At 38.8% G+C, this 14,651-nt stretch overlaps 2 protein-coding genes across 4 annotated transcripts in view; one reads left to right on the top strand and one right to left on the bottom strand.

Annotated features, from left to right (window-relative positions):
* Positions 1–5,700, top strand: part of zgc:154058 (Transmembrane protein 150A-like) — a 31,223-nt gene extending 25,523 nt beyond the window's left edge. For both annotated transcript variants that reach the window (XM_053621025.1, XM_053621024.1), the window contains 2 exons: positions 928–1,105; positions 2,654–5,700. In XM_053621025.1, the coding sequence (XP_053477000.1) occupies positions 928–1,105; positions 2,654–2,898 (423 nt within the window). In that variant the 3' untranslated portion in view covers positions 2,899–5,700. The remainder of the gene's footprint in view (positions 1–927; positions 1,106–2,653) is intronic.
* A 99-nt stretch (positions 5,701–5,799) lies between these two features.
* mat1a (methionine adenosyltransferase I, alpha) lies at positions 5,800–14,349 on the bottom strand. 2 transcript variants are annotated; one of them, XM_053621022.1, is made up of 9 exons: positions 13,438–14,349; positions 11,920–11,997; positions 11,582–11,704; positions 11,383–11,495; positions 11,151–11,294; positions 10,458–10,676; positions 10,168–10,350; positions 9,851–9,984; positions 5,800–9,122 (listed from the first exon to the last, which is right to left on the bottom strand). In XM_053621022.1, the coding sequence occupies exons 1-9, from the start codon at positions 13,511–13,513 to the stop codon at positions 9,020–9,022; spliced, it is 1,173 nt and encodes a 390-aa protein (XP_053476997.1). In that variant the 5' UTR covers positions 13,514–14,349; the 3' UTR covers positions 5,800–9,019. The 2 variants fall into 2 exon arrangements, with proteins under 2 accessions (XP_053476997.1, XP_053476998.1); XM_053621023.1 differs by lacking the exon at positions 5,800–9,122 and having other exon boundaries at positions 9,644–9,984.
* Between the last annotated feature and the right edge of the window lie 302 nt (positions 14,350–14,651).

Here is a 14,651-nt window from a genome sequence, read left to right as displayed (position 1 = left end):
TTTGCGATGCAGTCTGCGGAGTTTTTTGTGCTTTTTTGCTTAGAACTACAACCCCCAGTTCCGAAAAAGTTGGGACACTGTGTAAAATGTGAATAAAAACAGAATGCAGTGATTTGCAAATCTCATAAACCCATATATTATTCACAATAGAACATAGAAAACATATCAAATGTTTAAACTGAGGAAATGTACCATTTAAAGAAAAAAATAAGGTAGTTTTGAATTTGATGGTCGCAACACGTCTCAAAAAAGTTGGGACGAGGCAGCAAAAGGCTGGAAAAGTAAGTGTTACAAAGTAATGTAGATAAGGGACTCTTACAATGTATCTTGTAGCAAAGCAGGTTAAATTTATCTAAATTTCTATGAATTCTGTAGTTTAACTAAGCTGTTTAAAGTTGTTTGTTCAGTACTGCTAAATACAGACATGACTGACAGGTAAGTGACTGAAGTACAATTCCTAGTGTACATGCACTCAGCTTTGGATGTACTTATAACTCTAGATATTGTATTTGTCAACATTGGTTGGGTATCTGATTTGTACATGGACCAGGCTTTTAGAACAAAAGTACTTGTTTGCAACTGAAGCAATTAGTGGGTTTTTTGTTTTATTTTGTTTTGTTAGCCTGTGAAGTCTATGGTGTGGCTACAAATAAAAGGACAGAGTGAGAAGCATTATACGAGTGCTGTCAAAGTACTGTGATGCCTTACTGGAGAATCTGACATTGGCTCAGTCTGTTTAGTTCTGAGTTTTATGTTTTTACGTATACTGTATGCACAGATAGGAACTGTAACATTGCTGTAGGCTAATGGCCATCACATGTATGTGTCTCTATTTTTTTGTGCTGTAACTTTATTGTGATTTGGCTCATTATTTGGATTTTTATTTTCAAAGTAAAATTATGAAATGTATTATCTTGTGTGTTCCAGGTAGATAATGCAAAGGTGTTGCACTACGTTGGGGCCGGTGTGGCCTTTCCCACCAGCGTGCTGTTTGTGAGTGTGCAGTCTGCACTCACTTATAAACTGGCCAAGACTCAGGGTGAGTACATTATGGGTCATTTGCGTCTCATCATGACCCTGCTGGCCTTCATAGCCTTGGTGCTCAGTATCCTTCTCTGTGACAGAAATGTCTGTATAACTATAAAACTAACATAGTACACTATATGGCCAAAGTTTTGTGGACACCTGACTATCATACTCACATTGAAATTACAAAGTTGCTATAACAGCCTCCACTCTTCTGGGAAGGCTTTTCACTAGATTTTGAAATGTGACTGTGGGGATTTGTGCTCATTCAGCCACAAGAGCATTAGTGAGTTCAGGCACTGATGTTGGGTGAGGAGGCCTGGGGCACAGTTGCCGTTCCAATTCATCCCAAAAGTGTTCAGTGGGCTTGTGGTCATGACTCAGCGGTACTGTCATATTGGAAGAGGTTTGGCCCCTTGATTACAGTGAAGGGAAATTGTAATGCTACGGCATACAAAGACATCCTATATAATTGTGTGCTTTCAAATTTGTGGAAGCAGTGTGGGGAAGTCCTGCATATGGGTGTGATTGTCAGGTGTCCACAAACTTGTACACCTGCTCATTTATCCAGTTATCCAGTCAGCTATTCATGTAGCAGCAGCACGATACATAAAAATCAGTTAATGTCACACCAGACATCAGAATAGGGAAAAAATGTGATCTCTTACACATTTGTGACTTTAACCGTGGCATGTTTATTAGTGCCAGATGGGCTGGTTTGAGTATTTCAGAAACTGCTGATCTCCTGGGATTTTTAACACACAGTAGTCTCTTGAGTTTACACAGAATTGTGCAAAAAACGAAACACATCCTGTGTGCGGAGAGTCTGCAGGCTGAAGCACCTGGTCGATAAGAGAGATCAGAGGAGAATGACCAGACTGATCTGAGCTGCCAGGAAGTCTATAGTAACTCAAATATTCAGTCTTTACAACCATGGTGAGCAGAAAAGCATCAGCATGCACAAAACATCAAGCCTTGAGAAGGATGGGCTACAACAACCGAAGGCCACATTAGCTTCCACACCTGTCAGCCAAGGAACAGGAATCTGAGGCTCTCATGGGCACAGACTCACCAAAACTGGACAGTTGAAGCCTGCATAAAGACCAGGTGATTTTTCTTCTTCTTCTAATCTTCTAATCTAACTGACCACAGATTAATTTTCTTGGCTGACAGGAGTGAAACCCAATGTGGTCTTCTGCTGTTGTAGCCTATCCACCTCAAGGTTTCATGTTTCATGCATGCTGACATGAGTTTCTGCTCACAGCGGATGTAAAGAGTGATTATTTGAGTTACTATATCCTTCCTGGCAGCTCGAACAAATCTGACCATTTTCCTCAGACCTCTCTTATCAACAAGATGTCAAACTTTTTCTTTGTTCTGATGTTTGATGTGAACATTAACTGAAGTTCTTGGCCTGTGTTTGTATGATTTTTGCATTGCAGTGCTGCCACATGATTGGTTGATTAGATAACTTGCATGAATGTGCAGGTGTTGCTAATAACGTGGACAGTCAGTGTATAAGTATTGGTAAAGAGATTCTAATAATGACACATTATTATTATGCATTATTTAAGGTGTGTGTGATTGCTTGCCATTGTGAGAATTCCTTAACTCAGTTGATCCCAAGGTGGAGTTTTTTTCGTCCAGGAGAGTTTTGTCCTGCAGCACGCCTCAGCCATCTTTGAGTGGGTCTTCTGTGTCATCATCATGCTGTTTTATGGCACATTTGCCTTTGAGTTTGCCAATATCTCCAGCAACACCATGATGGTCTTGGCCAGAGGAGGAGCTTTAAGTAGCAACAGCCAAGATCACAAAATGGAGTCTCTCAGTGGAACTAGTCAGCACCAGCCTGAGAACATGTCCATGCTTTAACCTCATGGAGGGAGAGTTAGCACAGGCCTGCCCATGCTACTCTCTCTCTTTTCCTGTTTCTTTACACATACATGTACAGTAGGGTGCAGAAGAAAACACTAGTTCAGCTGAGGAGATCTGGCCTACTTCTGTTGTTAATCTGAGCTAACCTTTGCCAAAGGACTTTGCACACATTTTTGCACAATGTTGAGACCAAATAATTGTCCATCTTCAGTGTGACTCTCTGTAAACAAAGTGTCTGTGATGCTTAAAGAAGCAGTGTTATATGGACTATATGGACTGCTGTGGTATGTGTTGTTGGCTTTGTGAATGTTCATGGCATTGGAATTGTAAAGATACAGTCTGTTCTAATGTAACAGAGATAGCAGTCAGTAACACATTCCTGCCAGCTCAGCTGAGCACTGAGACAATTCTGTGCCAATTCTAGCTGTTTCATGACAAAACCAGAAATGTTTAACTATAGAGTTTATTTTTGCCTTTTATATTCAACCAAATTGCCTATATCTATGCCTTTAGGTTATGTTTGATATACTCAAACAGAGGTGCTTTTTGCTTTTTGCTTATTGCATATTCTGTTCAGGCTGACTCTCGTTACCGTTGTGCCTTATGAAACGGGGCCAAGCAAAGCTGTCTAATGGACACCACTAATAATCTCTAATTCTGTGTTGTTTATCATACTATCATACACAGTCCAAGGTTTCAAAAGTGTACTTTGTTTTGTACTATAAATGTTGTCAAAGGAATGCCAATAAGGCCAGCAAGAGTTAACTTTATAGTAATGCAGAGCATTCCCATATTTGCTGTATATTTGACTTGTTGGTTTGTAAATGTGATTATATTCTTGCTCATCTCTGTGCCTGAGGCCAGTATATTGAGAGGTGTGGACTGATTGGTATTTGATCTGATTGAAGGCCTGTTTACATTTTCCTGCCAGTTTGGTTCTGAACAATTTCCAGTTTAAGAGGAACACTACAGATTCCACTTACCAGATACACCAGATCCTTTTTCGTATACATTACTTTAATCGTTAAAGATTTGTGCTTCATCAGTCTGCCATATTTTTGTTTGATTTCCACACTTTATGTTTGGTTAATTGTGGCTTTAATTGTCAGCTTATTTGGACTTAATCTTGTGTCTATGATCATCTGTGCATACAGGTGTCAGAAAAATGTCATCTGTTGTGATAGTGTGACTTGCAGCAGGACTGCAAGTCTGTTACACAAAAAGTCATTTTTTCGATAGAAATACTCTATTACACACTGTTCCTTTTTATGTTGGATGTTGATTTAAGTGCGCATAAACACAAATCCTGTTACCCATTCTCTAGTTACATTCATAGAATATGTATACTTTGCTCCTTATGTCTTTATCAACTAAAGGCAAGTCTAAATTTTAAATCAATGTTTCCTGTTGTGCTTGTTTTTAGTTTAGTCAAATCCTCAGGAAAATCTGTTACACCCACTTGGAGTCTGTACTTTTAATAAAGTTCAATTGATTAAGTATTAATTAATGAGTGAACGTTTTACAGTAAAACTGGCATACACTTGAAGCATATTTGTCATGTTACAAGTGGACTGTAAGTATTACATCTGATTTGCAAAGATATTTACACGTTTATGGTCTGTATGTGCCATGTAACTATTTCCCTGTTCATGGCTTTAAACGTGCAGGACTGCTAACATATTATTGCTTAGCATTACTCTGTCCAATACAGGGAGAAAATCAGGAGGATCCTTTACCTTGCTTTGCCAATAATGACTTTCTGAGGACATGGCTGTCTGTTGCTTAACTTGATCCACTCACTTTCTGAGTTATTGCTTCAACCCAGTCACAGAACTTTTTTTGCTGAGCAAAGAGTGATAACACATTCAAAATCCAATAACACAGACAGCAAGTACAAATATACAACCTCAGTACACATGTGCAAACACACATGGCAGAAAACATATATTGGGTAAAATAACTGATATGCTGGCTGTCAAAGGGCACCTTCTTGTGCCTTTTTATTACACCAAAGACTGAAAGGGTTTTGGGATAAATCGAAGACATGTTTTATTGTACTGTATATTTGCCTTAAGCTGAGAAAAAATAAAGCAAATATAAATAAAGCTGCTGACCAAGGCTTCTGTGTTGTCTACAATACTAAATGGGACGACTTCTTGGGTTGTATCATCTATCTTAAAGCCGTGATGTAGATGGTATATGTAATTTCATGTAGTAGCATTTTGGTATGGCTGTAAAATAGGTCTGGCTCTGTGTATTGTGTAGAATTTAGTGCATTTGTGGCTTGACCACATTTAATGCTGTAAATATACAGTACAGTGGGCTCCAAAAGTCTGAGCGCACACTGAAAATCTGTTTTGGGGGGGTTTCCCCATTTAAAACTGGATATTAAAGTTTTAGAATTTTGGAAATATTCTGCACTATGGCTAGGTCACTATTTAAATGTAGGCAAATTTGTGATATTGACCATGTTAACACCTTTGCACAAAATTTCAGATTATTTGAGCCCCATCACTTGCATTGAAGCATGTGTTCAGACGACACGCCGATGAATTTGATCGATCGTGGATCATCAGGTTTTACACAAACTTGTGGAGTCCATGCTAGCTCAATTGCATGCAGTCAGTAAAGTGAAGGAAGGACATACCAATACTGAGAAAATCTGAAATTCATGTAAATATTCTAGTATAAAGATGTAATTTGAATATTATTTGTAATGAAAAGAATGCAAAATAGAAGCATTTTCACTAGCAGTCTCAGACTTTTGGACTCCAGTGTATATTTGGTGCACTTGTGCCTAAATTTAGGTATTTCTGCATGAGAAATCCACCAGATATACATTTTTGTATGGAATAGCTGTGATGCAATAACCTGTGCATAATAGAGGTTCTGGTTAAATGACTGTTCCACTTTTTTAATAATAATTTTTCACAATTATTTACACAGATCAAATCACGTATGACAAAGACAGGTCACAATTGAACAGAACTGGTCTGATAAGAACAGGCAGGACTTGTAGTGCTGGCTATAAAAAGCAGTATCTTGGACATATAGAAAGGAGGATTAGTACACCTCAGTCATACAGCATGATTTGGAGTTTAGCTGATTACACAGACACACTAATACACTAGCTGTTGTTGCATAATGTTCTTACTTTATACCACAGTGAATCTGTAAACAGGCAGACACTGATATATTTTTTGTGCCATACTCTGGTATTTAAAAAAAACAACAAACATTTAAAACTTATTTTATCATATGAAATAAGGCACAAAGTTAATTTCTTAAGCCATATGATGCCTGTAATGTTTTGACATTGATAACAGTCTCACACCAAACTTATTTTACTTTAAATATTATAATGGTCCACCAATTCATACCCATGCTTCACTACAAACCAACAAAAAAGTAAAAAGTATCAGGTTTTAAAATGGAGCTGCACAACTTGGACAGAATACCATATTGAAATTGCATACAGTATGTATTGCAACTGAAGTATAGTACAAACACCCAGTATAGTAAGAAAAGAAAAACGGTATAGTTGCACCCTTTGTTGTGACCTGCATTATAGTGAGCAGCATTATTTGATTGATAATTTTTTTGCATTGCAGGTCCTATTAATGCATAAGACAATAATGATTTTCAGTCAATAAACTATGAATTTCTCCATGAAAAGCAGCAGATTTTTTTTGTGGAGATGATAAGGACAAGACAACTGCACTTCAACTAGATAGTCATATACAGTGCTATGAAAAAGTATTCTGATTTCATCTGTTTTTGTGTATATCTCATTAAATAGTTTAAATAGTACAATACAGGTTTTATTTATGAATTAATTTTTTATTGAAGCAAAAAAAAAAAAAATCCAAATGCTTCCAATAACTGGAAATCAATGTTTCAGTTACTTCTAGGACTAGGACTTACTCCTATGCTTTGGATCATTGTGTCACTGCATAAACCAGTTGCGCTTGAGTTTCAATTTACGGATGGAAGACCGGAGATTCTCCTTTAGGATTTTCTGGTAGAGAGCAGAATCCATGTTTCCATCAATTATTGCAAGTTGCCCAGTCCCTGAAGCAGAAAAGCATCCCCACACCATCACACACATCCACCACCATGCTTGACTGTAGGTATGATGTTCTTTTTGTGGAATTCTGTGTTTGGTTTATGCCAGATGTAACGGAACCCCTGTTTTCCAAACAGCTCCACAGAATATTCTCCCAAAAGGACATCAAGGTGTGTTTTTGCAAAATTCAGTCAAGCCTTAATGTTCTTCTGGGTTAGCAGTGGTTTTCATCTTGCCACTCTTCCATGGATGCCATTTTTGCCCAGTGTCTTTCTGATAGTGCAGTCATGAACAGTGAACTTTATTGATGCAAGAGAGGCCTGTAGTTCCTTTGATGTTGTCCTTGGCTCTTTTGTGACTTGCTGGATGAGTCATTGTTGTGCTCTTGGAGGAATTTTGGAAGGTCGACCACTTCTGGGAAGGTTCACTACTGTGCAGTTTTATTTAGAGATAATGGCTCTCACTGTGGTCCTTTGGCGTCCTAGAGCCTTTGAAATAGCTTTGTAATCCTTTCCAGACTGATGTATTTCAATCACCTTCTTCCTCATCATTTCTGGAATTTCTTCTTTACTTCATGTTGTTGAAAAAGTTCTATTGTGTTATCTAAGTGTTGATTTGATTGAACAGGGTTTGCAGTAATCAGGCCTGGTTGTGTCTAGTCCAGCTGAACCCCATTATGAATGCAGTTTCATAGATTTGGGGAATTAGTAACTACGGCGGCAAGTACATTTTCACTCAGGCAAGCAAATCATTTTTCACAGCACTGTACAATATTATGTATATGATACCATAATGAAAATAGTGGTAATTTGTGTGTTTCCCACAAGGATTCTAAAAAGTATTGACTGTAAGTCTTATCTAGCACTCAGTTTAAGCTGCTGTGGTACTTAAGACTTAACTGATAGGAAACGACTGCACTTACAACTTATATATTGCACTTACAATTAAGATATGAATGGCTCTGAATTAGAGCTGTTACTGCAATCAGTCCCTGAGCAGTATAAATTTCCATGTGGTCGGTTTGTTTCAAAGGCAGCAGTTGTTGTGGAATTTCTTGCCAATGCTTTTTACAACAGTGTTAACTTTGCATGTTAAAATAAGACAAGGTTGAGCAAAAATGCCTCATTTTCTACAGATATGGAAAATCGGAAAATACACTATATGGCAAAAATGTTTGTGGACACCTTACCATCACACCCATATATTGGTCTTGCCCAAACTGTTACCACAATGTTAGAAACACACAATTATATAGGATGTATAGGGGACTAAGGGGCCCAAACCTGTTCCAGCATGACAATGCCCCTGTACAGTGAAATGAAGTCCACGAAGACAAGGTTTGCCAAGAGTGGACTGGAAGATCTCGAGTGGCCTGCAAACGAAAACCCCATTGATGATGATCACCTTGATGATGATTTGGAATGCTGACTGTACCTCAGGCCTCCTCACCCAACATCAGTGCCTGACTTCACTAATGTTCTTGTGTCTAAATGGGCAAATCCCCACAGCCATGCTCCAAAATCTAGTGCAGGGGTCTTCAGTCTTATCCACAAAGGGCCGGTGCGGCTGCCTGCTTTCATTCCAACCAAGTAGGAGCCACACCTGATTCCCCTTGTTTAATCAGTTCACCTTGTTCAACTATCAAGTGTACATCCCATTTGGCTAGTATGAAATTCTGCAGCCACACCAGCCCTTTGCTGATAAGATTGAAGACCATTGATCTAGTAGAAAGCCTTCCCAGAAGAGTGGATGTTATTACAAATGCAAAGGGGGACTAAATCAGGAATGGGATGATCAAAAAGCACAGATGGGTGTGATGGTCAGGTGTCCACAAACTTTTGACAGCTCCTTCTAAAAAAATAAATTAAAAAAAACACAGCATGGGACAATTTTCATACACTGTTGAGCCTCGTTTCAGATGAGTATATTGGCATTCAGATGGTGTGATGAGTAAAAACAACGAGGGACGGGAGAAGGCAGGATTGCTCTCAGTTATTCTGATACAGATCTTCATGGTTGTCTCATGGAAGCGTCTCCTGAGCCTTGCTCAGCTTAAAATACAAGGGTCTTGGGAACCTCCCAGGTAAATCCAGGTCGGCCAAAGTGACCATAGCAGGCAGTTTCCTGGTAAATGGGCCTCTTCAGCTTCAGGTCCCTGTCAACAGAAGTAATTTATTACTGCTTATAGCCTAACATGCTTGGAAGCGACATAAACCTGTTCTCTTTCATGTACGAATTCACAGACAGATGCAACGCTTTAACTGATATGGGAGAGACAGTAATGCCATTCTTCTGATGCAGAAAGCAGGGCTAAATATGTTCTCTTGGAATCTTGGTCATGGATGGCTGTGGCATCACTGGGATTCAAACTCACAACAACATGGTGAATCTTCACTACCTCTGGGGCTTCTAAAAGTTAGTATATTTAGCCCAAAATACACCGATACGTTTAGTTTTTTTAAGCTAAAAATTTATTCTAGCCTCTTGTGCTGTCTGTATATCCTTTATGACAAACTTTGGTAGAAAAAACATTTCATACATTTAAATATAAAAATTTGTTCTGTAAAGGATAGCAATGTTATTTAATCTTATTACATCTATTTCAAGCAAGCTAGTTAACTTATATTATAGTACAATTTTATTATAGGAATAAAAAAAATATGCATCAGGGTGAAATTAGCATGTGTAAGAGGTGTTGGTGATTCTTTTCAAATTTTTTCTAATATATTATAATTATTATGGGATATTAAGTGAATATAGCATGCTTTTAAGTGTCGTGTAAATCATGCTGTAAAGTCTTACTCTTTCATTTGTCTTTTCTGCTACTTATGTTTAACATAAATATTTAGGCCAGAAAGTAACACATAGAAGACAACAGTTTACCTAACGATAACACCCGGCCGAAGGTCAAAGTTTTTGTTGACAATATGAAGCAGTTCTTTCTCTGTCTTCTCAGATGAACCGTAGGTAAAGAGTGAGATAGACAGTGGGTGGTTCACTCCAATAGCATAAGACACCTGGACAAAAAGACAAAAAGTGAATGAATTTGTATATTTTTACATCATTGTTTTATAACTGGTTTATTATTTAATTTTATCCTAAAACAAGACCATAGTTTTATGCACTCTGCCCTCTATTACTGAACTGTGTTGTATTTGTGTTTCAGGGAGAACATTTGCAAAGATAATGTGTTATCTCACCTGTACAAGAACTCTCTTGCAAAGTTTAGCTTTGACCAGAGACTTGGCCACCCAGCGGGCAGCATAAGCTGCAGAACGGTCCACCTTAGTGTAGTCCTTTCCAGAGAAAGCTCCACCACCATGGGCACCCCATCCACCATATGTATCCACAATGATCTTCCTGCCAGTGAGTCCAGCATCTCCCTGAGATTCAACCAAATTAATGGTAAACCTGTTGCCATTAATGATTTAATTCTTGTGTAAATGTAGGCATGAAGAAAAACCCAAGAACATGTCATGAAGAAACTCACCTGAGGTCCTCCAATAACAAAGCGGCCACTGGGCTGTAGATGGTATATGGTCTTGTCATCGAGATACTTAGCTGGCACTACAGCATTGATGACCTTCTCCTTCAAAATCCTCTTCTGCTCCTCCAGTGAGATGAAATCATCATGCTGGACTGAAATGACCACAGTGTGCACACGCACAGGAACCATGGCTCCATTCTCCTGCTTGTAATGTACAGTCACCTGCAGGTATGGAGATCCCCAAGCATATTATAGGAACATTCACGGCATATCTTTCTCATTAAGGGAGTTCTCCGGGTGTACAATCCATTATTGCTAATCTAAATAAGAATCTACAGCGGCAGTAAAATAGCCACTTGAAGGACATGCACAATAAGGTTAAACACTGTGAGCAAGAAAGTTTTAGCTTAGATAGAGGACCCTAGCTTGGGTTGCTGGTAAACTCTAAAGGCAACACCGAAAATGCAGAGTGGACAGCAGCATCCCACCAAATATGAGGCAAATGGCCCTTGAATGTCCCTCTTCTCAGGGTCATTTTCATCACATTAAATAAAAAAATAATGCTTATCATCTTGCTCATTATGAATGACAACTATTGGTTAAGAGATAGATGAGATGACCACACCAGCTGATAGTTCACATGGTCACTGTCAATAGTCAATTGCAGAAAAATCTACCATAAGGCTTTATTCTAACCTGTGTTTTAGAATCCGGACGGAGCCAAGGAATAGTGCCATCACGACGCAGTTCAGCCATTTTGGCATTGAGTTTGTGGGCAAGGACAATGGTTAGAGGCATGCATTCCTCTGTCTCATCTGTGGCATAACCAAACATCAGACCCTGCCAAAGCAGAAGTTATAGAGTGATCATCCATTGTAGTTATAGTTCATTCACTAATTCACGCTGTTATTGTAGTTCTAGTTTTTACCTGGTCTCCAGCTCCAATGTCCTCTTCACGCCGATCAATGTGTACACCCTGTGCAATATCAGGAGACTGCTGCTCAAGAGCCACCAGTACATTGCAGGTCTTATAGTCAAAACCTAAGATCAGATAGAAATTATACACAAACAAAACATAAACACACTTTTCTAAATGACTGAAACTTCATTTGTCAGGATATTCTTACCTTTATCAGAGTTATCATAACCAATGTGTTTGATGGTGTCCCTCACAACTTTCTGGTAGTCCACACTGCCCTTGGATGTGATCTCACCACACAGAAGCACCATACCAGTCTTACAGACAGCCTCTAATATATAAGATAGACAACATAATCAGAGACATATACATATACAAAATATACCATGATTAATAACAGCTAAGAAAAAAATCCATGGAGCTGAATGAAGACCAATGTTAGTGTTTTAAATTAGAGGACTAATCATTAGTGACTATTGTTAGAACTGAGAGAGAATAGTTCTGTGTAACAGGGAGTAGCCAAAAGTTTATTATTTATGTACTCACCACAGGCCACTTTGGCTTCTGGGTCCTGCTTCAAATGTGCATCAAGGACTGCATCACTGATCTGGTCACAAATTTTGTCTACAGAAAGCAAGAACAGAAAAATAAAACCTATTTTTGAACAAAGTTGAATTAGCAGTGAGGATTTTCTTCCAGAGTCTGTATCACTTGCTATGGTTTTGTTCTTGCCACATGAACCCTTTGAATCAATAGAACATAAAATTGAATTTGACAAAGTAACTAAAGGACAGGCATACGTAAAAGAAAAGTAGATTTAATGTGTGCAAACTATTATTAAGACCCTGTAATCAGATATTAAGGGAGATTTAACTGAACATGTTAAAATAGTGAGATTTTAAATTTAATTCAAAGATAATATAAAGTTGGATGTTGTACCCCATTTATATGTCCTAATTCTGTGCTTTATATGCCATTATTTTGGAAAGTTAGATTTCCTGAGTTCTTCACACAAATGGAGTATAGAATGCTTCAGAAATATGTCCCAATAAGAGCAGGAGAATGCTTTCAGCTGCACTCCATCCCATTCTGCACTGAGGCAACAGCTTATGTGTATTACATCAGAAACAATGAGGGCAAACAGTCTCTGAAGCTTCATGAGGCCTGAACATCAATACAAACCAATGGAGTCATGTCTATGCTGCGTGTTTAAGGGTGAACCAGAAAGATTATGCATATGTTCTGCTTTTTCCCTCCACATCAATAGCCCACATCATGCTTCACTGATTTAGTTTCAAAGGTTGTCTAAGAGACCCAGGGGCTTCATGAGAGATTTGCATCACTCACTCTATTGCATATTTGACCTTGCATTTGACATTTAAAATTCTGTGGAGTAAGTGCAATCCAGCCATGGCTTTCGGTCAATTTGGACACATATTAAGGGAGCCAAGAAAGTCTCTTCTACTGATAATAAATCGGAGGTCTGGCTAATTCCCACACAAGACTGCAGAAGTGCTTTCTTAGTAAAATATTAACCTTGTCAGTACCAAGGTCAATTCTTAGAACCATGTGATCAAATAAATACCTGATATCAGATACGTGATTTTTTGCACATTTAGTGCAGATACTCCTCCCAGGGGGCAATAAAAGCACTGACTGCTAAAAGTAGGGTGTTTGTATACCATAGTATTCACTGAATGCAATACCAGCTAAGTACATGATCAAGTGAGACAACTTTTGAAACTAACCACATGCTCAATCCTTTTGCACAAATCTTTTTTTAAGCACTTGTGTCATAAATGGTCAGTATTAGTAGTTACAAGTGTACATTACTACACCATATGCAATCTAATCTGTATCTTGTTTGCATTTTCTTCTGTCATGTGAGGGAGATTAGCAAGCACTGCCTAACCCTCTCAACAAGCACTTGTTGAAGCAAATATACCGCTGAGTCAGCAAGTAGCTGTTGGGCTGTTTGCACGTGTTGGGCTACACAGCTTAGGAAATTACAGTGGGATTTTACAGAACAGTGTAGAAAAAAAAATGTAATAGATAAAGCCTCACCTGGATGCCCTTCTCCCACTGACTCTGACGTAAACATGAAAGAATCATCATCTGTGAAGTCATTCATTGCATCCATGTTTGTAATCTAACTCGATAAACTAGAAAGGAATATCTAAAAGGGGCTTTTAAAAGGTTTCCAAGTGCAGCTGAAAAGTATTCTTTATATCCTTCAGATTTTAGGATCTCAGATCCTACAGTTAGGTCACTGAATATCAATAGGTCTCTAAGCAAGCATGCTCCTATTTATGGCCACACACACACACACACACACACACACACACACATACATACATATGCCTTATGTAAATCGGTGAGGTTGAATGTTTCAGGGGGAGTTGTGGAGGGAGGAGATTCAGAGTTTAAAGGCATTCTGTTAACCCTTTATTGTCTGACTAGAGCGTAGAAAGAAGGGCAGTAGGATATCGGCATATGGTTGGACTCCTTGCCTTGTGATCAGGTTCCTATGAGTATCTCAAAATAGCATTGCTGTGCTCCAGTGTGTTGTACACTGAGTTTAGAAACTGAGTTTAGAATGAGAAAAGGTAATAAAGCTTTTACAAAGCAAATATAACTGCATTGTATTAAATGAGAGGTTTTGATGTTTGCACACACGTTATCTGATAACTTACACAGTAACATTTAGCTATAACGAGATTTTGAGACTTGATAGCATGCAGGCAAGGACTGTGCACTAACAAAAGTGTTTTAGAGTGTTTTAAATAACATGATGAGTGTAGCTCATTTGTGATTTTTATTCACTCTTAAGTATGTGGTATTTCAGTGCCAAATTTTTGCAACATATTTGTCATGCAATGCCAATTCTACTATGTTAAAATATGCCTACCACCCATTCATCCATCCATCTTCTATACCGCTTTATCCTTTTCAGGGTCACGGGGAACCTGGAGCCTATCCCAGGGAGCATCGGGCACAAGGCAGGGTACACCCTGGACAGGGTGCCAATCCATCGCAGGGCACACTCACATACACATTCACACTCCCATTCATACACTACAGACACTTTAGACATGCCAATCAACCTACCATGCATGTCTTGGGACTGGGGGAGGAAACCGGAGTACCCGGAGGAAACCCCCGCAGCACAGGGAGAACATGCAAACTCCGCACACACAAGGAATTGAACCCCCGACCCTGGAGGTGTGAGGCGTACATGCTAACCACTAAGCCACTGTGCGCCCAAGACCAGCACCATT

Source organism: Ictalurus furcatus, chromosome 3 (assembly GCF_023375685.1).
Source record: "Ictalurus furcatus strain D&B chromosome 3, Billie_1.0, whole genome shotgun sequence".
Lineage (NCBI taxonomy): Eukaryota > Metazoa > Chordata > Actinopteri > Siluriformes > Ictaluridae > Ictalurus > Ictalurus furcatus.
Note: the sequence above shows the minus strand (reverse complement) of the source record. Positions and strands in the feature narration are given on the sequence as shown.